At 34.8% G+C, this 25,513-nt stretch overlaps 2 protein-coding genes across 4 annotated transcripts; one reads left to right on the forward strand and one right to left on the reverse strand.

The window, feature by feature from the left end:
- Positions 1 to 3,155: 3,155 nt before the first annotated feature.
- LOC145584996 (deSI-like protein At4g17486) lies at positions 3,156 to 10,395 on the forward strand. 2 transcript variants are annotated; one of them, XM_081641765.1, is made up of 4 exons: positions 3,156 to 3,450; positions 7,677 to 7,934; positions 9,428 to 9,703; positions 9,801 to 10,395. In XM_081641765.1, the coding sequence occupies exons 2-4, from the start codon at positions 7,724 to 7,726 to the stop codon at positions 10,043 to 10,045; spliced, it is 732 nt and encodes a 243-aa protein (XP_081497891.1). In that variant the 5' UTR covers positions 3,156 to 3,450; positions 7,677 to 7,723; the 3' UTR covers positions 10,046 to 10,395. The 2 variants fall into 2 exon arrangements, with proteins under 2 accessions (XP_081497891.1, XP_081497890.1); XM_081641764.1 differs by having other exon boundaries at positions 3,159 to 3,450; positions 9,416 to 9,703.
- Positions 10,396 to 11,587: 1,192 nt separating this feature from the next.
- On the reverse strand, positions 11,588 to 23,913 carry LOC145584997 (lysophospholipid acyltransferase LPEAT1-like). Of its 2 annotated transcripts, XM_081641767.1 has the most exons (9): positions 23,328 to 23,913; positions 21,120 to 21,239; positions 20,961 to 20,998; positions 19,925 to 19,989; positions 19,766 to 19,834; positions 15,401 to 15,534; positions 15,180 to 15,320; positions 12,596 to 12,659; positions 11,588 to 12,298 (listed from the first exon to the last, which is right to left on the reverse strand). In XM_081641767.1, exons 1-9 carry the CDS (start codon positions 23,880 to 23,882, stop codon positions 12,279 to 12,281), a joined length of 1,206 nt encoding a protein of 401 aa, XP_081497893.1. In that variant the 5' UTR covers positions 23,883 to 23,913; the 3' UTR covers positions 11,588 to 12,278. The 2 variants fall into 2 exon arrangements, with proteins under 2 accessions (XP_081497893.1, XP_081497892.1); XM_081641766.1 differs by lacking the exon at positions 11,588 to 12,298 and having other exon boundaries at positions 12,359 to 12,659.
- Between the last annotated feature and the right edge of the window lie 1,600 nt (positions 23,914 to 25,513).

The following is a 25,513-nucleotide window of genomic DNA, read 5'->3' on the forward strand; positions in this document are numbered from 1 at the left end:
TTCCCTTGACACCGAGGCCTCAGACAGCACACACCGCAGCCCTGCCGCAGCTCATAGCCCCCACCGCAACTCCCCTGCGGCTGCTACTACTTCTGCTGATACTGCTTCTGCCTCTTCTACTACTGCTTCCCTTGACCCTGTTGCCTCTGCCAGCACGGCAGCAGCTTCAGCACTGCTGCTGGTGCTGGTGCTGCCTCGGACAGCAGCCCCGTGGCTGGTCCAAATAACTCTTCTTTTTCTTTTGTTGATTTGAGTCGTGGACAACGGGATCGACATCCTCCGGGTTGGCATCGTGACTATGTTTCACATATTATATCTGTTTCGAGTTCATCTATCTCCCCATGTTCACTATCTCCTCCAAGCTGCTCAGGTACTCCCTATCCTTTAGCACACTTTGTGAATTGTGATAAATTTTCTATGCGACACCGTGTATTTATTACAGCTATAGATACAGTCGTTGAGCCTCGTAATTGGCTATGCAACATGAGGGTTGGAAGGAGGCTATGCAAAAAGAAATCTCAGCCTTGGAAGATAATGCGACTTGGGTAATGGAAGAATTACCTCCGGGGAAGAAAGCTCTTGGGTGTAGATGGGTATATAAGGTGAAGCATAATTCTGATGGGACAGTTGAAAGATTAAAGGCTCGCCTTGTTATATTTGGCAATCATCAGGTTGAGGGTATTGACTATAACGAAACATTTTCTCTGCTAAAATGGTCACCGTTCGTGCTTTCTTAGATGTTGCTGCGGCGAAAAACTGGGAACTGCATCAAATGGATGTTCACAATGCTTTTATTCATGGTGACCTTGATGAGGAAGTTTACATGAAACCTCCTCTCGGCTTCCATGGTTCTCAATCTGGATTGGTATGTCGACTCCGGAAGTCTCTATATGGCCTATAACAAGCCCCTCGTTGCTTGTTCTCTAAATTGGCCAATTCTCTGAAAAGGTACGGATTTCTACAATCGTACTCTGATTACTCTCTCTTTACTCTGAATCATGAAGCTGTTCATCTTAGTGTTCTGGTGTATGTTGACAATTTGATAGTTTTCGGGAATGATTCTTCTGAAATTTCATCATTCAAATCATATTTGAGTAACTGTTTTCATATGAAAGATTTGGGTGTGTTTAAGTACTTTCTTGGTATTGAGGTTGCTCGGAGCCTGAAGGGCATATTTTTATGTCAACGGAAGTATACTCTTGATATTATTGCAGGGTTTGGTTTGCTAGGGGCACGTCCAACAGGTACTCCTATCGAACAAAATCATACTCTGGCTAGATCAGAAACTCCTCTTATTGCAGACCTCGAAATGTATCGACGTCTTGTAGGTCGTTTGTTTACTTATCTTTCACTAGACCTGATTTGGCTTATACAGTTCATATCTTGTCTCAATTTATGCAACAACCTTGTCAAGATCATTGGGAGGCCGCGCTTCGTATGGTTCGATATTTGAAAGGATGTCCGGGTCAAGGAATCCTTTTAAGTTCGGATTGCAATTTACATTTGACAAGTTGGTGCGACTCTGATTGGGCTAGTTGCCCTTTGACGGGACGTTCGAGTTCTAGTTGGTTGGTGTTTCTTGGTGGTTCTCCTATTTCTTGGAAGACTAAGAAGCAGGATACTATTTCTAAATCATCTGCAGAGGCGGAGTATCTTTCGATGTCTAAAGTCACTGATGAGTTAAAATGGTTAAAGGCATTACTCACCAGCTTGGGAGTTTCGCATCCGCGTGCGATGAGCTTGTTTTGTGATAGTCAATCTGCGTTATATATTGCGCAGAATTCGGTCTTTCATGAACGCACTAAGCATATCGAGGTTGATTGTAATTATGTTCGGGATGCAATTCAGGAAGGGATTATTAGTCCATCGTATGTGAAGACAACTGATCAACTAGCGGATATTTTCACTAAGGCATTGGGAAGAAATCAATTCTTGTATTTACTTGGCAAGTTGGGCATTTGTGATTTGCATGCTCCAACTTGGGGGGGGGGGGATGTTAAGCCTTGTATCATGTATAGCTAATGGGCCGGTGTTAAGCCCTATTCTCTACTCTTAGGTTGTATAAATATATTGTGCATACCGTAATACAATACAGAAAAAATCATTCTCTTTAATTATCTTCTCTAATTTGACAGGATGGGGCATAATTAATCAATTGATGTTGCATTTTTGAGAAAACTCAAGCGTACATGGTGTATTTTTCTAAATTCCAGGGGGTATTAGTGAATAAATTACAAACTCAGGGTTCTTTTGTGAAAAGCTGTAAAAATAAAATTGAAAATAACACAACCAATTAAATTGTGACACGTGTAACTTAACAAGCTAAAATCAGTTGCCAACTAGCTACGTCTTGTTTATTAATGCCCCCCCCCCTCCACTGACATTATTTTGGAATAATGTAAAAGGTCATTTTATTTTTGTAAAAACCAGCCAAAGGTGACAACTTTTCATTTAATTATGAATTTTAGGGCATGTTCTCATTGACTAAACTGAACTGAACTTATTAGAGCCGAACTGAACTGAATATTTTATAAGAGAAGGAAATTAGGAGCTGAACTTGATTGAACTGAACTTATTAGAGCTGAACTGAACTGAACTTATTAGAGCTGAACTGAACTGAACTTATTAGAGCTGAACTGAAAATAATCTGATGAGAACAGACTCTTAGTTGTTACTTATGATCATTATTGAGTCATGATATCTCCGGTGAAATATGATTCAATTAATTCGGGCTTTAGTTTGAATACATATTGCAATTCGCAGTTCAAAAACGAATTCGATTTAAATATTATGGGTTTAGTTCATATTTTACCTTCAATCATAATCATTAATCTAATTCATGGTGTCATTCGAATTTACTTGGATTGAATCAATTCTCCAACTGACGCTAGTTTCATTCAAAAATGAGTCATGAGTAAGTCGATTCAAACTAAATCTTTCTTATTCTTATTTTGTTTCCCGCTTATTTATAGTTATTAAAAAAATAAACTCAACTCAAGTTTAATACATTTCACGTTAAATTCACAATTAAGTTCATTACATTCAACTACAATTTAAATTTAAGTCGGGTTAAAATTTAGATCAAATCAGGTGAGGTATGTCAACTAGAGTCATTCATTATTATATCCATTATTATTTCATACAATACTTGCTCCCTCTTGTCCCTCTCTCCGTATTATTAGGCTACAAATCAAAAGACCCACAAACCCAGAAAAGCCTCAATTTTGCAGAGGAAAAAATAGAGAGAGAAGTAAACCGAGGGGAGGATTACCACACCAACTTCTCGGATTTCGCTTCATCCTCTGAAATTCCTCAACATTTTTTCTTCATTCTTTAATTAAATTTTCTTCTTAGCTCAAAAAATACACCCCACTTCAAATTTTTTTGGTTGAAACTTGAGAATATGCAAATGGGTGCTTACTTTCCAACTTTGTCTTTCTCCTACACACTGTAAGTTTCATTTCTCTTGAATTTCCTTAGTATTTTGTCTGTATTTCCAACTGGGTGCAATTTCAATTATTATTCTTTGAATTATCTTCATTTTTTGTACTATTTTAGTAACAGTGCAGTTTATCTTTTGAATTTCTGTATTTTTTTTGAGGTGGGTAATTTTCAAATTTAGTTTATTCATGCAACTGAGATCTGAACCATCTGTTGCTGATATGAAGCTTGTAGCTCTGATTTCAGCGATTGTTTGACATTTCACTGTTCTTGCATTGTAAATTTGCCTTCAATTTGCGCCTCACGTTTTGATATTTTGTGTGGATGTCAATTAATCTTGATTGTTTAGTTGGTTAAAGTCTTGCCGGGGTGGTAACCAAGACCTCGGATCGAATCCCGTCTACATCATTGCTCTATGTGGCTTCGTTGGCACGGAAAAAAATCGTGTCATTTTCATGAAACAGTGGCTTTTAGATTTCAGAACTTCTTATCCTTGGTTGCTTGAAACTGGGGTTTAAGTCAATTGATTAATTTAAGTTTGGAAAAAAAGGGTTTTTAATTTTCTTTACCATAAGAGTAATTCTTATTTTTTGTGTTGTTTCATGTTCATTGATTTTGCTACAAAGTATTGCTTGTCCACCCACTTTGTAGGGTCTTTTGATGAACGTGCAGACCATTGTTAGTTGGTGCTGGGAGTTTTTTTATTATGAGAGCGGAATGTTCAATTGTTATTTTTTTTATATGTTTCTTTGACCTGTCAGAGCCAGTTGGAAATTGCTGAATTTGGTTGAACCTTACTATTTTGAGTTTGACTTAAAAAATTGTGTATATTGTACTATGGTTTTCGTTTTATAGCAAGCATTAGCCAACTATTAATAACTTATTAAATGAAATAAATATTATTTATCTTAATAAAGAAACCTCAACTAATTATGTATTTTATTGGTTATACTTTTCTTCTTTTAGAAATTGTCAGCATATGGTAAGCCATTTAAATTCTTATGTTGTATAACCTATGTTACCTGGACACGGCATTTTGGCCGGCATACCCGGGTCGATACGACGCGACACCGATCCGGGTATGAAATCCGTTCCGGATACTCCATTTTGTTCTCGGGTACGGCGGCCATTGAAGGAGTTGAAGCTTTGAAGAAGATGAAGACGGTTCTCAAACAATTTCGAAGATGAACACGATTACGAGTTTTCTCAATGCAGTTTTCTCTCTCTTTCTTCTTTCACGTGTATTTACTTATTTAATTTCTGAAGTTTTTGACTTTTTTTCTCCCTCCTCTCTCCTGATTTACCTAGCAGTAACATTTTTTTTTTAATATATGTGCTTAAGGGTGGCGGCTAGGGTTTTGTTTTAATTGGTAAAAAGCTTAAAAGGCCTTAAACCTATGTTTCTCTATCAACAACTTGGGCTTTTTTTAAATAAACAACTTGGGCTTTTTATTTTGTTTACTTTTTTTTAGCAATCCACTCACCTAGATATAAAAATCTATCAATAAAAACCACCTATATAATTTTTGATATATTATGGACAAAATTATTGCCGTATCCGTACCCGAGTCCAATGTTAAGACGGTGTCCCCGTGTCCTAAATTTTTGAGAATGGCGTATCCGACACTCGGATACGTACCAATATCGGATACCCGTACCCGTGTCAATGTAACATAGTGTATAACATCGTTCTAGAGAAAAAGAAGGTGTAGTTCTTATTCTAATTGCTGTTTTTTTGCTGTAATTATTGCATGAATGTCATCCACGATGTCATGTATCCATAGCTAAAGTAAGATATAGTGGCAGCCTCTAAATCGAACAGACAAGTTTGTTCTGTATGACTGCTTGAGGAAATTCAAAACATGTCATTATCAGCCTAGTGTGTCAGAGTTGCTTGTTCAAATAAAGACTTGGATATGGTCAGACTTAGCCTGTCTTGTCCCAATCGATATATTATCATTGAAACTAGGGTAGTAGGTTATTTCTAATAATCTTGGATTGTTGAGAACTTGAGATTGGTCGTGCAACTACAATAATAATCTTGGATTGTTGAGATTGGTTTTATATTACAGCTGATGCAACTACAATATTGTTGAATATCACACTCTGATAAAATTGTGGTTTCTTTGATCTATATAGCTTAGACAACTTACTCATGTGAATATAAAGAAAACAACAGCATAGGAGCTAGTAAGGGTGAAAATAACCATATGCATTTTGGGTATCCAAGTTAAGGGACTTTTTTTGGTAAAATATACTGTACTGTATGTTGGTGATTAGTGGTGTGGGATAATTATTTTGTCACCTCTTCCCTAGTTTTGGTCAAAGTGTGCTTGTCATCAAACTTGTAAACTTTTGATTATATTTTGACTAAAAAAATGTATTGATTTGCTTTTGCTTGTAATTTTTCCATAAACTGCATCAAGTTTTCAAACTATGTAGGATGTTTATGTATTTTTAGTTGTTACGTACGATTGATTAGCACCTTAGTCACAACTCGTAATTCAAGTGGCTGAATCTCTATCCTTGAACACCTTGGTTCCTTTTCTTCTCTTAGGCATCATGGTTGAGATTTGTGACAAACCAATCAAGATTGAATCTTTAATCAACATATATGCTGCTTCCTTTCTCTTAGCACTAGAACTTGACAACCATACTCATGTAATCTTGCATCATATCTCATCCCTTCATGAACAGTCTGTTATGATTTTTCATAATGGAAATTCATTCCCTATCTTCTCCTCATTATCTGATTCAAGCTAGATTATCTTGGCAAATTCAATAAAAATCCATACGGATAGGACGGTTATTACTAATATTCCCCTCTGCTTCTCCTTCGATACCAAGATAGTATATGTGGCTATTGTACTTAACAGAGGTTTGGGCTTTTTTTTTTTTTTTTTTTTTTTTTTTCCCTTCTTAATTATTGGTTTTACATCCTCTTTATCTTGAACGTGACTGATACTTAAATTTTTGTAATCCTTCGACATTTTTTTTTTACTTGCAAATTATCCCTTTGGCACACTATATAAAGAATAGATTAGGACAAAGGAACAGTTTAATCAGGTGGAAAGTCAGACACTTAAAGAATGTAGTAAGTTAAATATAAAGCCATCTTTCATATATTCTTGGTAAGAGACTTCCTTTGAAACTGGATAAGTAAGATATGCTGGTTTTGGGTGGATGTAGAACAGAAATCTTAGCATACGGCTTGCTTTTTAGTTAATTTATGTGATTAGGGGTGTGGTTTTAAAATGCAAGATGTGATGGTTTCTCTAGCTTCCTTGCTGATATGTGGAAATTCTTTGATAAACCTGTGGGATAGAATGTTACCCCCTTGATTATTTTTTTGGTTCTACCCACTTATTTGAGACACTTGTTTCTAGGAAAGGTTTAAATTAGTGAGTGAGTTTTAGAAATGAGGATAATGTAAGAGGGGTGGAGTAAAACAGTGGGTGGGTGTGACACCTGAGAAAAGAGTGTACAAGTAAAAGTGAATAAGTGGAAAGGAGTAAATATTGTGAGGGTATGGGGTTGAAGTGAGAAGAACCAAAAAAATAAATAAAAAGAGTGTGTGTGTGTGTGTGTGGGTGGGTGGGGGGGGGGGTATTAGTTTGGATACATCTCTCAAAATTGTGCTGGTATAATAATTGATAAACTCCGTTTCTCTATCAGCCTGATGAAACTGCTCTCATGCACTCATTATGAATGCGACCGATGCGTGTTAGTAATCTTATTATCAGGAGTGTCTGTTCTCTATCACCCTGATGGATCTGCTTTCATTCACACATTATGGATGCATTAGTATTTCTTTTATCAGAGTGCTACCTGTTACCACCCCTGAGCCTCCCTTATCATCTAGAGTGAAAATGTTGTACCATCTATTACACTAGCAATTCAGAATTAACCATTTGATGGGAGCCACCAGTTGGGTTGCCTTTGTGTTACACTGGTTATTATTTATATGCTGGATCTATTATTGTGTTAGATTATAAAACGTGTGGATCTTCATTTTGGTGTTGATAGGCAACTAGTTAGCTATACCCATTGTATGGCATTCACAGTGTGGACGAACATGTACTCATGATTTATGAGCTTCCCTTAATATTATTGAAAAGCTATTTCCGGTACAAAATGGTAAAAAGAACAGGGAAAACCCCATTAAAAGAAAGTTTCAATTGCCTTTGTCTCTACTGTTCATTGAGATACTGATTTTGATTAATTTATGTATGCAGATCTCAACTGTAGGTGGAGAAATTGAGATATCATTGGCATCATAACCATGAAATTAGGAACAAAGAAAGGATGGAAGTCTATAATGCCTTTACGTTTAAGGGGCAAATCAGCAACAAGATTTTGTTTGTTTTCCAAAGCAAAGTCATCTAGCCCTGATCCAGGAAATACTCCTGTTTACCTCAATGTTTATGACCTAACTCCCATGAATGGATATCTCTATTGGGCTGGCCTTGGAATTTTTCATTCTGGTGTGGAAGGTATATGCCTACTCTAGTTACATGCATGATTCATATGACTAAATGCACTCTTTTATGCCAATGGTAGTTATCTATTCTCATGAACTTTCTAAGGTTCCTTTTTTCTCAGTAATGACAAAACGAGTAAGCTATAAGAAATAATTTCCCATTTACACAATTTCTACTGGGGTAATTTTTAGTCCTTTTAATTCTGTTTGCATGGTCTTTTATTCTGTCTTTCTCGTTTTATAGTTCTGTAAATTTGAAAAAAAAATATCTACATTTTCCATTCTAGAAGACTGCACATTGATTCTTTAATCCACGCTCTTTGTTGCAGTTTTCATTTTGAAACAGTGGTACTCAAAAAAATAGGAACCAGCATTACCTTAACTATTTGTTAGATAAGCGTTGATATGGTGTTTTCCAAGTAAGTTTCCAAAAAAAAAAAAATAGTTTTATTTTCTGGATTAATACTTATATTTAAGAAAATTGCATGGCCACTTTGAACTTGGATTAATTTCATATTTTGCTAACTTGGAAATTGGAATAATTCTAAACTTCAGTGTGAAATTCTCTTTCTAATTTCAAGTGATGTTTCACTCTTTTGAATAGTCATTGAAAATATCCAAAACTTAAAATCTCAATCAAAGTTGGGATTACATAAGATGGCCAAAAGTTAGGTTTTCCCTGTAAATTGTTAATGCTATTAATTGCGGATTTTATTCTCAGTTGATCACACAGCCTAAATAAATTGATTTTTTGTTGTGTGTCTTGTGACTTTTTGTGATTTTCGTGTATCATCTGTTATGCTTTGTATTAATTTCTGTCTTGTACACAACTGCTTGTTAACCTTCTCATTTTCCTTTCTTATCTGACAATTTTATTTAAAGTAATATTTGTGCAACTAAAAAAAAGGTTCTCTAGCTGATGAATGAGAAAAGTGTATGATGATGTCACATTCTTGTGGAACTGTAGAGGAACTGCTAATGTGCCAACTTACAATGGATACTTGTAGTTAGGATACTGCTATAATCATTTATTCTATTCTAGCATGGAAACCCTTGAAATTTGTGGTGTGATGATATTATCTATATACATTATGATAGCAGAGCTGCAGAAAAGCCATATTATCTATATGCATAATGATAGCTGAAGTGCAGAAAAGCCTAATATGCAGAAAATATCAGTTGTTATCTCTTTGCATGAATCATGTGGGCATATGTGCTACTTGTGTCCCTTTTTTGGCCCCTCGAAGGGTATGCTAATGTTGCTGATGTATTTTGCATGATTGATTCTCTAGTTTAGCTTTAGTTCCTGGAGTTTGAGCAGTTGCTTAGATGTATAATAAAAATGTAGCTATTATGACTTAATTTGATTGTCTATTTCTGATGCATTGCTGGTAGTACTAACTAATTGTTTGTTTTATACGAATTTTGTGTTTTCTTCTCTCCATAACACATTTATAAATAAAAGAGAATAATTTTACCTTTTCCTCATGACAGTTCATGGTGTAGAATATGCTTTTGGAGCTCATGATTACCCAACTAGTGGTGTTTTCGAAGTTGAACCACGGCAATGCCCAGGGTTTAAGTTTAGAAAATCAATATTAATTGGTACAACGTGCTTAGATGCAAAGGAAGTCAGAGAGTTCATGGAAAGGCATGCTGCAAGCTACAATGGAGACACATACCACTTGATTGTCAAAAACTGTAACCACTTCTGCAAGGATGTGTGCTACAAGTTAACTGGGAAAAAGATCCCCAAATGGGTTAATCGATTAGCCAAGATAGGTATGAATTCCTGGCACACAATGCATACAATGCATGTATTGTAGTGTATATACCCTGCATCTTTCTCACATTTTTCCTCATGGGATTTTTTCAACAGGTTCAGCATGTAATTGTGTACTCCCTGAAACACTAAAGATTAATGCTGTCCAAGAAGATGCCAGTTTGGTGACATATGATAGTGATAAGAAAAGACTAAAGAATGCCTTCAGTTGTCTATCATCAATCTCTATGCGTCAAAGGCAATTGTCAGCTTCATCATTGTTCCTACGTTCACCATTGAAAAGCTGTTTGCCTTCATGTGAACTTAAAAGCTCCAAAAAACGTTCACTAACCGAAAGGTAAAAAGAGCAAGCAAAAAAAATCCTGTATGGTTTTCTATAGAGTTATTCTGAATCATTTAGTTGCATATTTTATGCTAATCTTAGCTTTGTATCTCTGTAAGATTCTAGGAGAAGATCGCGGGGAAATTCAATGTAAGTTGTTTTTGTAATTATGTGATTTTTAAGGTTTCCCCATCTTGTAGTAGTCATCTTTATTTACTGGTTTGTGTTGCATTCCACTACTGTAATCTATTTGCCTGTAACATTACCTCCTGATGGGAGTTTTTAATATTGTCTATTCTGGCGGCAACTGTTAGCACCACAAAAAAATTAGTGCTAGCTGCCAGAAGTTTATGGTCTTTTCAACGTCAATCCCCTTGTAGTTAGCTCAATTCTTTTAAATTATAATCTAGATTTCAGTAATCAAGGTGGGTTTTTTTATAAGTTGTTAATTAATTAAACGTTGGTTAGTTTTTGTCATGTTAGATAGAGGTTGATGAGAGAATACACTAGTACTTGATATACAAACATTTTGAAAAGGTTCGAAGGTACTCGGTTTAGATGTGTTAATTGTTTGCATGTCAACTTGATCTTGTTCGTTTTGCAAATTCTAGTTTGTGTTTGCCTTTATTGTTAAAGAGGATGAGATGGTCTGGTTCTCCTACCTCATTTATGATTTATTTTCATAAATATTGGCTGTTCAATAGTTTTATATATTACTTGTATCAGCAACCCCAACCCCCACCCCCAAAGAGCGTACTGATACGACATTCTAAATTTCTAGCAAAAATGTGTAAATACTACGAGGATACCCTCAAAAAGATCAATCACAGGCTCACAACCTTAAATCTCTCACCTTGAGGTTACCAATAGCTCGTGACTCGAGTAGAACAAAAGGCGTTGATGTTTAGACTTGGAATGGAAGGGATGTCGTGATGTACATGTACCATGCCAAGAACCATTCCAACTCTGTCAGCAACTTGAGAAGCTTTATTAATACTGCACACTATACGTAGAAGCAATCAAAGCCTATACTGGGAAAAGATGAAGACAACAATTTAACACCCTATACTGGGTACTTGTCTAGAAATTTGCTAGACATTTTGCAATCGTGTCGCCTAGAGACTTTAAACTGCTGCGAGAAATGGTATTAACCGTCCATTACCAATACAATACCCTATATTTAGTGAACTTACCACGTCCTTGGTGCTTAGAACAAGGAGAACCACAAAATTCTCAGCAATGGGCAAGGGCTACCAATATCCTTTGTGCTCAGGATGGAATGAGGCTGTAAAGGATGCATGCAGTTATGAGCAATGTGTTAGGGCACAAACGTAACTCAACCGTGATCACTTCTTCCACACACCTATAACCCAATCAATGACACTCGTGTGTTAAAGGTAGGCTATGGATGAAAAGAAATTACCAGCCTCCTACCAAAATGCAGAAAGATTGCTGACAAAGAGGGAAAATAATTGAGTTACTCTGAACTTAATTTTACATACTATATAATATTAGGAGTGAATATGGAAACTCAAAACTAAATCCCAATTACTCAAATCAAATCTTTCTTTCTTACCATAAACTATGAATGACTAATGGAATAAAAGACATAAGAGCCAATCGATGGAATATGCATGAGCAAAACTGCAATAAATAAATGAGGATGGAGGTCTATTTTGCAATTAATTATGACGCCTATTATCTATACATTAAGATTGGTCTGTACGGGTATCAGTATCAGCAACAATGCAAAGTCACTGTAATGTTAGTACAACATATAAGCATGGAAATGCACATGTAGCATATCCCATAACCCCATAATTCCTTGCCAAACAGTTTAATTTCTCAACAGCCTATACCTCGAGTCCATGACGAGGTTACATCACTACCATAGTAGCATCAAATCTTTTGCTACTATGTTAAAAACTAGCATAACTTCCTGGGTGCTCAGAAAAACCAAAAGCAAAACAACCCTGACAAAAATACAGAGGCTTTTCACTTCATATAGAAGATATGCATCCTGGAATTCCAAACCCTCAGGTGATGGGAGAACTGTGGTTACGAGCGCTGGCTTGCCACCTTTGTTACCAAAGTTGGCAAAGTATAAGCAGAAACCCATATTTCAGCACTCTTTACTCTTTAGAGGACAAAGATGAATGCAATAAGAAGTTAATGTGTATAATTTCCTCTTTTCCCCCCTATAACTTCTTTAAACAAACACAAGACAATGAACATACAGAGGCGAACCCAAATTATCTTTGACATAAAAAACCTGCAGGAACACGAGAAAGTCGCTTCAGATTTACTGTATTCACAAGTCTTAAGAGGGAAATAAAAATTAAAAACAAGAGCGTCTTTAATAATTTCAATCAAGTTCAGTACATAAATACACACAGCATACACCAGACAGTTTATTAAATTTTTTCAAGTATATATCAAACAGCTGCAATGGCTGTACACTAATAAATATCAATAAGTCAGACTAACAGAAGCTAGGAATCAATTGAGGAGGCCATGAGATAGATTCAATCGGTTTTCGGATGGGAAACACTACGCAGGCTATTATTACCATTGAGGGCTGCATGATATATCCGTTTCTCAGGCAATCCAATATCTGATAGTGTCAAATTACCCTGCACATGAACATGAAAATATCATAAGAAACCAAAATGCTTCGAAAATAAGATACAGAAAGTAAACCGGTAAAAGATGCCACAATGCTCACAGATGGTGCTTCAGTTATAGAAATAATAATATACCATGGTATAACAAGATTCAGTTTAAGAATTTTGTTGAATCATATTCACTGATGACATTGTATGTTTGATTTGACAAAAAAAAAAAAAAAAAAAAAAAAAGGAAAACACCATCCAATGCGATGTATCAGAGTTAGATAGCTAGGAATACAAGTTTAGCGCAAATGAGTTAACCAGAATAACAAATCACTTTGGCAATGTATAAGGGACTAGATCAGTTAAGAATTAACTCATCCCACTTGTTGGCAATGAAGGAGCTGAAAAGAAGATCTCTATGAAAATTACAGGTCTGAAAAACGAAATTTTAGCTACTAGATGGTAAACTAAACAGGTGAAAAAGCTGCCCTTTCCTTTATTAATCTTGCTCGGGTGCAGAGCATCCCCCAAGACACTACTTCAATTCTGTAATACTCATTAAAGACACTGAGTACTTGCCAGGATATTTTATAGTACTTTACAAAAAGACTAAAATAGCTTTTATAAGAAAAATATTACAAGCTGCCTTATATATTCTATATTGGAAAAATTGTCCGAAAGGTCCTATTATGTGGTCGACTTTGTGGAAAAGGTCTTTATATAAAAATGGTGGCAAAAAAAGGTCCTTATATCCTATTTTCCGGCCATTGACCATCATGTGACTTTAAAACCCCCTTTTATTTTGTCTTTTTCTCCCTTTACCTTCCAATTCCAATTGACCCTAATTCATTCCCCCTTATTTCTCCTCCCTTTCTCTTCTCTAATCTGATGTGACTTGCAGCATTCCATTAATGGCAGTGCAATAACTCAATTGGGCAATTTCTGAGCTCAGGGTTTTTTAAAGCTAAACAAGGATATCAAAGAGGTTAAAGCTACAGATATAACAGGCCATTTGGAGCAGATGGCTAAAGTAAGTTGCATTATGCCTCAAGCAGTAATATACTAGTACAGTATGTTGTGAGAGCACAAAACTCTCTCTAAATTAGGCTGACAAAAACATAGGATATTAGAGGAATAGAGGGTAATGAGAACCTAAACTCAAGAAATAAAAAGCAACCTAAGTTCATAACAAAAACTCAAAAACTAATTTCTTACTTTAAATATATTATAATTCTAAGATTTACATAATTTAAAAATACCCAAATAGTATACATATTCGTTTAAGATATGTCAAATGAAAAGAGTTCCTCAAATAGTCAAAATGAGAAGGATGAGAATGATTTCATGTGTAGAATTTTTGTTCTACATATGCGTATTTTTGGACAAAATGTGCAAAAAAAAAAAAAAAAAAAAAAAAATGACTTAAATTAGATGTGCAAAAATTTTGAATATTATTTGCAAAATTTTTGTTTTAATTGAAATTTTGTCAGCTCAAAAATCAAATTTGCACATTTATTAGAAAAAAATATGCATATTTAGTAAAAAACTTTTGCACATATATCCTTCTCATTTTAAGAACCTTTTCATTGGATTGACATGCAATGTATATACAAAAACTTTTTTTAAAATATCCCCTTTCCCCTTTCACATCCACATCATTTTCTCCACCCTTTTAGAAATCGAAATTCTGAAAGAAATGACGAGGCATTGCTAACATGCAGAAGATCGTAGTGGAAAGATGACAATTGTGGATACAAGATTAATGGAAGGTGCTTTGTTCTACATCTTGATAACAGGAAGTCGTGGTGGCAACACATGAGAGTGAGTGAGAATGTGGTGGAGCAAAAGTGAGAGTTTGAAGATAGGTTGAACAGTCCAAAAAACCCTTTACATTAAAGGGAAATGCTTTACATTATCTTCATTTGAAATCCATGCATAGCATTATAACTTCAAACTCTTTCCTTGTAGCAATAATTACACTGATGTCTGTAGGCCAGTAGCACCATTGACCTTCGTATGGGTTATGGTGGCAGGAGCTTTGCACGATATTCAAATGGGGAATCCTAAGAAATTGAGATGATTTGTAATCTCTTCATTAAATTTCGGAAATGGTTTTTGAAAAAAACCAGAAAGCAATCTTAAGGAGAAAATTTCTCTTCTGTTAAAACATCTCTAATATCTTAACTTCCATCACCACAGGTATTCCAAAGGATCGTGTTTAAGCAACCAAAATTATAAGTAGTTGTTTCAATTACACGAGCATTTTATTGTCAATTTAATCTAATTTGACAAATGCAACCACAACCTAGTTTGGACAGTACAACAATATGCTTATTAGCATAACTAGAAATAAAAAAAGCTCAGCAAAGACCCCCCCCCCCCCCAAAAAAAAAAAAAAAAAAACTCATAACTCACATAGACACTAGTGGAGTCTGGAAAGGAAAGGTTCAAATCAAGCAGAAACTTAGAATAAATTCCAATTGAGTCATGCCAAATGAACAAAAGTACTAAGCTGCATTGGTAGTCAAAGGGAAACCATACCTCATCAGCCATTAACTTCCGTACACTATTGGCATATAATTTGGGATCATCTTTCTCTTCTTTCGAAGGGTAATAGATAGGCAACTCCATCACCTCCATATAGTTCACAAATTGACACAGGAGAAAAACTACATGCCGTACCTGCAGATAAGAGATCCTATTATGAGTTTCATTATATATTAAAATTAAACAATAAAAAAAATGAAAAACATAAAACTCACTCCAGATATCGAATCCCAGGCAGGACTAAATCTTTGATATGGATATTTTAGGATCACAGGAAGAACAGGAGCTCCTGCTCTGAAAGCACCAGTTTTGAATGGAAGAAGGAAATTCCCATTTGTAGTTGTCCCCTCTACAAAGAGGTAGACCATCAATCAAAAGTGTAAGGTACAAAATACATATAAAAGCAAATGCATCACAAGATAAACAGAATGGTGAAGCAGCGCAAATTGATCATGACAAAGGTACTCGTAACATCATAAGTTCATGCTAGCCACCACTGAGGATCAGATATGCTTAAGTAAAGACTGTACCATATTCATCCTACCCTGGCCTTGGCCTATCTCATTGGGGTGAGTGCAAGAAAAATGGTGTTAAGACTTCACTCAAGTCCTGAGAGAGGACATCCCAATAATGTTTCACTTACTAATCTCCCCCTTCCCCGAAAATGGAACCAAAAATAAATAAATAAATAAAATTACAAGGCACTAGCCAAAAGTTAACAAGCATTGCAATCTGCAAGTCTTGATGATTAGTGATAACACAGAATAATAGAATTAGCTGGGTTTTGGATAAATTTTTGTTATGAAAAATTGAAAACTAATATAGTCCAAATTCAATAAGAAGCAAGATTAAAGGTGAAACCAACCTTTAAGAGAAAGAAGAGTTTTTATAATAACAGGTGGAACCTCCACCTTCAGCCTATGACTGGAGGATATAGAGGCACTTGTTATGTGCTCTGCCTATTTAGATAAGGATGATAACCAGTATCCAGCTAGTACCTAGAGGTCAATTTTACAGAAAGATGACCCTTAGGAACCTAAGAAAAAGCATGAATAAAATCTAAGATCAATCAACAATTTGGACCAGATAAATGGACATCTTAAGATTAAAACCTTCTCTAGAGAAACTTGGCGTGGACAACCCATAAGAAAATCTTTTCCTCAGAAAGCTGTCTGATTCCTCTTTAGTCTAACTAATACAGATATATGGATAATATATCAGAACCTGCAATAGAGCTATTGAAAGCCTGGGCGGACATGGAATAACTTTAACCACCGATTTCATCATTATCATGGACACTGAAGAAACATGGGGGGGGGGGGGGGGGCAATGGCCTAATAATCTCATAAGCCAAGTTAATTTGGCTTGAGATGGCAGAGGCTTCAGAAGTTCATATTACTGGTCAAAAAAAAAACAAAAGTATACATGTTTACATGGTACTCATTACCCAGCATCTCTATGAGCTTTTTGTCCTTAAGTGATATCAGTAAGTTATTTTAGCATGGGAATAGACAAGGTTTGCTATCCTAATAGCATGGGAAACCATAAAAGCGCACAGCTATAAATGGTCATATGGAATAAATTCATACATATATCTATAACAACTATAAGACTAATCCACCAGGAGGCACTATGCTTCTCCACCCCCCCCCCCCCCCCCTCTCTCCTCCATCACACCACATCTATCTCGTCACAATAGTTTCCGTCTCCTTCCATCTATATATTCTTTCCTCTTGCACTTACATTTCAAGGTTCTCTCCTCTTTTTTCTAATGCTCCCCCATATACTTCTACTATCTTGCTTTGTGGCTAGGTGTTCCTTAATTTTTTTTCCCTTCTTTCCCAAAGCGTCCTTGATCATGGTTGATTTCATGGTTCATGGTTGCACAGTCTAGCATGCTGATGTTGGCGTTCAACAATAGTGACATCAAAGGTTTACCTATGAAGTTTGGACCAATGATATTGGGAATTGTATTGAAGGGAAACCTTAGAGAGTTATGGCCTAAAGCCATTGTCAGAGAGTGATAGCCTCAAGCTATTGTGAGAATAATAGCCTAAAGCTATTAACCTATAATTGTAACCCCTTTTGCCATTTTCAATCAATATTCAAGCTTCCATCTTTATTATTTCTTCTTATTCAAACAATTTACAAAAAAAAAAAAAAAAAAAAAAAAAAAAAAATCAGAGTATCTAGTTTAACCAAAGAATCAATCTTTTTTCTCTCTATTTTTCCTTTCTTATTCAAACAATTTACAAAAAAAAATCAGAGTATCTAGTTCAACCAAAGAATCAATCTTTTTTCTCTCTATTTTTCCTGTTATTTGCGTAAGTTAGCAGTAATACCGGTCTATTACAATAGGTACATGGATGACGTAACTGACGCCAATGATGAAGGTGTGTGATAAAGTAGTACTGCTGTGAGAGATATGGTAACTGTAGGTGATAGGTGGACTTTTTTCTGTTTGCACCGAGCCACCGTGCAATATAAATAATGGTGCCAAAAAAGAGAGGATGGTAACAAATCAATACTATTATTTTAAAACAAGAAGTTGGAGGGACACTTGTCCTCCTCCTATTTTTCATGTTTTATAATTATTTTTTTTATTGCAAAAAAAAAAAAAAAAAAAAAAAAAAAAAAAAAAAAAAACCACCCCTCTTCCATCCAGCCCATCCCTTAAACATGTCTATTCAAGAAAAAAAAAATTCAAGGCGAAAAAAATAATTAAAACAGAAATTAAATCAGAGGTGAACAAACACAAATGAAATTGGACAATTTTTAGAGATTGAAAACATTTGTGAGGGTTTTCTTTAATTTTTTTTTTTTTAAAAAAAAAAAAAAGAAAACATCTCTTATGACCAAATTTACATATTTACTAATCATGTTTGTTCTAAATTCATTTGTAGGATTATTAATAAATTTTTATTGTATCTTAAAACAAAAAAAAAACATCAATACTATTATTTTAAAACGGGATGTTGGAAAGACACTTGTCCCTCATCTTGTTTTAAAATAATTTAAAGGAAATTTGAGTGTCCATGTGTACTTTTTATTTTTATTTATTTTTTTTTGTACAAAAATAAATAATTAAAGTAAAGAAAAAAAAAGAAAACTTTGATGTACAGTTTATTCCCCAAACAACACTTCATTTACTTATTAGTTTTCGGTAAATTGGTAAATTTATACTTGAAGGGTTGCATTTGTTTTTTATTTAATTTCTTTTCATGAAGGGTTGCATTAGTTTTTTATTTTATATTTTTTTTACTCAAACTCCCATTTTCGTTAACTATATATTCAAATCAAAATGCATTTTACTTTCATCCCTAATTAAATTTCAGTTATGAATGTAATCACTCTTCCCTTCTTTCTACCCCAAATCATTTTTATTCATCCCCAATTTTTAATAACTAAAGCACAAATTTTTTACTCTAATAATCAATACTTTCTTTTTAACAAACAAAATTAGCAAAAAAGGTACAGTGCAATTCATGATTTTGAATATATTTTTTAACTTATTTTTGATTATTCATTCTAAGTTTATGTCAACTTGTGAAGTTTTTGGTTTGAATTGATATTATTTATTGAAATATTTTCGCAACCATGTAGGTATTTTTTTTTTGGAATAATTTATCAAAATTATAATCATGTGTCAAATTCAATATTAATATTGTATGTGTGATAATTCTTCTTTTTTATAATTTTATTTTATTTTTTTTAAGTTTTTAGTTTGCATCTTTCCGTTCCTTCTCAGTCTAAGTATGTTTATAGTAAATCAATTTTTAATGCACTTTTTTTGGGCATTCTACCATTAACTTTCATTAAACAAAGTAGATCTTTTTTTTTTTTTCGGTTCTTCCTCATTTTGCATCTTAGTCAAATGGTTTAGTCGCTATTAAATTAAAATCCAAGATCTTCCAAAATGTTGATTTCCTATTTTGCTTCATGTAATTGGCATATCCAATGTTGAATTGACTGATATTTTGAAAACTACAAAGGGGCCGTAGCATGGCTAGCTTTCAATGTTGTTCAAGAGTTTCAATCCAATTTTTTGCTAGGATAATTTTTCATCCATATGTTTGTTATTAAATCCACCCTCCCCCCCCCCCCCCCCCTATTTTCACTTCTTAAGGCATACACAACTTGATCAATCCTTACATTAAAAAAAATTATAGATAAAAATAATCCGTGCATCGCACGGAATGAATACTAGTTAAGGTAAACATATACCGTCAAGTAATGATAATAGGAAAGCCAAATTACTATCAAACATAAGAAAACAAAAATTATGTCCAAATGGCATCCAAGTACATGCAATGATTAATAACATAAATAAGATAGGAATTTGTCAATGTTCTATAAAATTTTGAAGTTATATCTATATTATCCTACAAAGTAATCAAAAGGAAGATGAATGAAATATCAAAATTAGTTTACTTCGTATATTTTAATAAGCATGTAGTCAAATTGTATTGTGAGATTTGTGACTGACAATGAATACTAACAAGTAATGCTTCAAAAAGCATAATAAGTCTCCATTAAACAGTAACTAACACAACTATTGCTATAGGGGAACATGTTATAACCTGGAAATATCAACATCAATGGAGCATCACAATTTTCATGTGCTTCTTTGATTCTTTCTGTCACAACACCTGAATCAATAAAAAGCCTTAGGCTATTAAAGATAATTATGAAAAAAAATCTACAAAGGAACATCTTTAAGTTTTAGATAACACACTTACCAGAAACACCTTTGAAGTCTGATGATCTATCTTCCCGTTGCACATAAACACAACCAAGACACTTGCTGTGGAGGATGGAAAAACTCTAATTAATGTTATGGTTTAAGGTTAGTAATAAATAGATAAATAAAAGCAGCTAGCAGAGCTATAAGATAATAGAGGACAATCAACTTAATTTTAGAGCCAGAATATGCCCTGTAGACAGTGATCAATGCAAAAATATAAAACTAGTCCAAACATGGCTTAGAGCCTTGGATAATCAGAGTAAGAGAGAGACAGAACACCAAACATAGTACAAGCTCAAGCTATCCAAAACCCATTATGACTAAATGACTAATCAGCCTTGACTACAGTTAAATGTTTGATGACTCTATGCAACTGATGTACATGTAATCATGCCCAAAAGTTGATATCTACAAGACACATAATCACACTTGCAAGTATTTAGAAATATACAACCAATCATCTTACTCCCCTAAAGTGGCCTTTAGATTAGACAGCGGACAGCAAGAAATAGGAAGACATTCAAAGACCATTTTGGCCTAGTTAATAAAATTTAAATGGTAATGGCAGAAAATTGAGACAAATCTAGAAAATAGAGCAATGATTCAATGAAATCCTGAATTGATCTCAAGCAGCGACCAAAGCACATAAGCAACAGAGAAAAACAAAAGACGCTCATTTCAAGGTTGTTTGGATCAAATTCACAGCATCTTAGACGCTCAATAATTAAATCCATATTCTACAGCCTTTAAGTAGCAGTCAACATTTTTTCTGTAAATTAAACTCCACTTATTGTACAAGATTAGGATGGAGGAGAAAGATTTATGTTGATGACTACACGGAATAATCAAATTTGGTTCATGTTAGCCGACCCCACTTTTGGGATTAAGGCTTTGATTGATTGATTGATTGATTGATTATTGTACAAGATTAGGAAAGACAGAAGCGGGAATTGACAGTTGAAACAACACATGCAGAAGAAAATTTGCTCAAAAGCTTTCAAATACAGTAATGGAAAAGATGTTTAGCTAACCTGATGAGGCCAACAAGAGGAAGTTTGCCAACTGATCTCTTCAGCAGAGAAGTTTTATAAGTCATATCAGCAACAGTCATATGTCAGTGAAATGTTTTAAGGTAATGAAAACTTAAAGGATAAACATCCAGAATCAATCAAGAAAGTAAATCAACCAACCTTGGCAACAAAACTTGGAAATGAAGATGACATGTGGTACAAGATATCCAGATATGAGACATGGTTTGATATGACTACTCCCGGCCTTTCGGAGCTTTCTAATTGATCTTTGCTATCATTCTGGTAAATGAAAAGAACAGACGTTAGAGATCAACTCTTTTCTGGGTTAACAAACTAGAATCTATATAACTACAAAAATATAGGTATAAGCATAACTCACTTAGAGCAGCAAAATTTTAAATCCACAAGCACTTGATTTCATTGATAATATATGCCTCCCATACATCTTTTCTCTTTCAGAAAAGCAATCCAAACTAGGTATAAGGCAGGAAGCAGATATCACAGCATATTAAAACAATAATTCCATCCATTCAAACATACAGGGTCTTTTGAGGTTATGTGCAGATAAATTTATAAGCTATAGCATAATAGCATTGATATTAATAACATAAAAGATTGCTTGATATTATAGACTGACAAGTACTCCAAGTTCGCATTGATATTTTAAAGATAGCTAATACAAAATGATAACTATAGCTGCCTGAAAGCAGGGGCATGGTGGAGTAAAGGGAGAGCTAGAATCAATATTTCTCAGCATAATCTAGTTGTAACAAGGTGCTACACTAAAGCCTTTACCCCAATATTGCGGCATTCGTTACCACAAGTCCACAACCCCCTCCCCTTCCTGGGGGAACCGATAAATCCTTATATAGAACCTCATAAAAACGGTATACGACACAAGGCTTTATAGTGTTGATTTAATGATAAAAGATATAGAAAAAAGTTAAAATCAATCTTTCCAAGTATGAGACCATCTCCATTGGTGAGACTTAACTTTGAGTATTAAAATACAAAATGAGTTGTTTTATACCTCCAATGGTGATACCCGACCCACTTCTCAATTTAGCAACTCATGTGAAGTCTAATTTCCCAATTATGAGACTCTCTAAAGTATTCTAATGTCACTTTCAATTTATGGCCTACCAAATCCATATTGTAAGTTTTTTTTAAAAAGTAAAATAAAATTAAACTTAAATAAATTACAAAATATATTATAATATTGATAAAGGGCTCACACTTTTTGTCAAATGAGACTCAAAATTGAGTATCTAAACTTAACAACTTTCTTTAAGAATTGCTAAGTTTAGATACCAACTTATTGGTATACTTTGCAAAAAATACTCTCTCTCTCCTAAAAAAAACTCCCACAAGTCTCACCATTGGAGATGGTTTGAATCCAATGTTGTAACTATTATATACCCCAATTAAAGTAACACACCTGAGTAACCATTACCGCCCATTTATTACCCTTTATAATAACGATCTAATGATAAAAATATAGAAGAAGTTAAAATCAATCTTCCCAAGTATAAATCCAATGTTGTAACTATTATATACCCCAATTAAAACACACCTGAGTAACCATTACCGCCCATTTATTACCCTTTTGAACCCCATGATAATAAAACATGTTATCCACCTCCATTGCTAAGTTAGATACAAGAGATTCTTTCCTTAATTTAGATTAATGATCTAATGAATTTTTTTAAAAAAAAATAGATAAAAGTCAAAATCAATCTTCCCAAGTACGAATCCAATGCACAATAACTATCATCTACCCTAATTAGAGTAACACACCTAAGTAACCATTACCACCATTTATTACCCTTCTGAAACCCATGGTAACAAAACATGTTACGATTGTTACCCCTCCATCCTTGATTTGGTACAAGAGATTCTTTCCTTAATTATACCAACCAACTAATCATGGTAAAATTAAACATTATTAGTTGCTTTAACTAAATAACTCTACTAGTGGATTTCCCGCTGCCAATCCTGATTGAGAGTAGCACAAGAAGAAGAATACAAGAATATCAAATTTATAAATTAGCATACTCTACAAAGATTCTAAGCTGCACTTTGGTAATTCATCAAAGCAAAAGAGGATGAACAAACATAATTTGATGCATTGTTTATGTGAATTTCCAGCAGAAATTTAACTAGAATATGAGACAGTTAAATTTAGAATAATGTTAATCTCAGAGATTAACCGGGGCTCCCTCAAAATATACAATCAAATAAAAACTTCTTCAAAACAGCAACTGAAAACAATTTCACAAGCCTCAAAAATCCTACTCAAAATCCCACAAAATTACAAACAAATTGCATTAAAATAAAAGAAATTAAAAAAAAAAAATCAATACTTACCCCATCACTCAATTTCTCTTGATCATAAATCAAGGAAGAATTAGAAATCCAATAAAACCCTAATGTAAACAACATAGCCCTAGACAAAAACCTCCCACATCGAACAATAACTTCTCTCCTCCACCCACCAAGATGACCATAATCCTCCATCTGCTGCTGCTGCTGCTGCTGCTGATCCTCCCCTTCCTCGGGCCGATGCGGCGTCGAAAAAAGAGTACAAATTCTACAAACCAAGTAGTAAATCACAAGCACTGTCATCCCAACAACCACCCGAAGAGGCAGCAGCGTAACCATCGCAATACCCAACAAAACCTTCTCCTTCACCGGAAGCTCGCCGCAACCCATTGGCCCATACACGTCGCGCCGAACATACGCAGCGAACTTCTTCTCCATTGCCTCTAACTCTGCTGCCGTCACCTGCTTTTCTGGGGTTTTGTTGGTGCTTTCATTAGATAATTTTGAATCGGATTTGAGAAGGGGTTGTTCGCCATTGTCGATTTGTTGTTGTTCTTCATGAGCATGATTTTGGTTGAGGTTTTTGAGTTCAGTATCCATTGTTTGGGGATTTTTTGGAAAAAAAATTTGGTCATAAATAGATACTATTATATTTATGATAATATTTGTCGCGGATTAGGATTGATTTTATATACTAGCTCCGTTTAATAAAATGTGCAACAATTTCCTTAAAAAGAAGCTACACATAATATGTAATAAAGTAGAAAATTTTCAAATATAGTAACTTTTTTGTGTAAAATTACGCTTATACCCTTAATTTTTTTTTTAATCTGATCTTACAATTTCTAATTTGTATGATTAAGTTACTAAGCTAATTGGTTTATGTTAATCTCTCCCACCAAAATTAAATCAACTCCCACCTATTCTCATTTATTTCTTCCACCCACACTTAAATCACCTACCAGATTCAACATCATTCAACCATTTTTAGAACCCTAACCCTTGTTCTTTCCCAATTGACGCCTCTCTTTCTCTCTCTTCAGTCCATCTCCTTCATCAACTCCTCGTCTTCCAATTTCTTTGTTTTCTCGTTTAGATTTACCCTAATTTCCTTTATTTCTCCCAGATCTACAAGTTCTAACCATGGAAAACCAGCGAAAAATCGTTGATTCGAGTCCCTTAGAGAAGGTTTTCTACGAAACCACCGACAACAAGGAGGGTAGTGTTCTGTCTGATCTGATCATTTCCCTTGAGACGAATTCTGAGTGGGCTCACCGTTTTTTCGAATCTGGTGAAGCTGGAAAGGTTCCGTCTGAAAGTGGGTTGCTAGCTCTGGGAAAGGTGTTGAATTCGATTGAGGAAGCGAAGGGGGGGTGAACTTGCTCACTTTGCCGGAGGTAAACCCTAGCCTTGTCAAACCCAAACGCCGTGCATACAGACCACGAAAAATTGGTAGATGTGAAGTTATGAGGAAGATTGGTGGGAGGGGGGTTAAGATTACTGACCAAATTGAGGAAGAGGAAAAGAAGACGGTGATTGAAGCTGAAAACAAGGACGAGGGAAAAGGGAAGGACAAGGTTGAAGGTGAAGCTGAGAGGGAAGAGGAATGGTGGGGTTATAGCATGTCTAATCCTCCACCCAAGATGTATTTCGCCTCTGAAGATGCAAAGGTTGGGAATAAAAGGGTGAGATCTGGCATTGAGGTTGATGAGGAGAATATTGACCCATCTATTCTCGGTTTCCTCAAGTTTCTAGATCGAAAATTCCACCCATCTGGGTGATTCAGAAGCATAACATACTCTAACCCTTAACTTTGTTAGCAATTCTGATTTTTTTATGTGTCCCTATTGTTGCATTATCCCTTGAAATTGGCTCCAATTTTCTGGTTTATGGCTATGTTGTGAGTCCCATTTGTTGCCTATTATGATCTTGCTCTATTGGCTATGTTGTTGTTCATCAGTTTGATTTGTTCTTGTTCATGTTTGTATTCAGCTTTTGGCTTTGTTCATATGTTGGTTTAGTTGGATATGATGGCTTTGTCCTTGTTCATTTCTTGGCTTTGTTCATTTGTTGGCTTTGTCCTTGTTCTTAAGTTGGCTATGCTAGCTCTGCTTCCATTATGTTTTGTTGATCTGCTATACTGTCCTGTTGGATATATTTTTGGATATTGTCCTGTTGGATATAATGTTAGCAATTCTGATTTTTTTATGTGTCCCTATTGTTGCATTATC

This window comes from Chenopodium album, chromosome 16 (assembly GCF_948465745.1).
Source record: "Chenopodium album chromosome 16, dcCheAlbu1.1, whole genome shotgun sequence".
NCBI lineage: Eukaryota > Viridiplantae > Streptophyta > Magnoliopsida > Caryophyllales > Amaranthaceae > Chenopodium > Chenopodium album.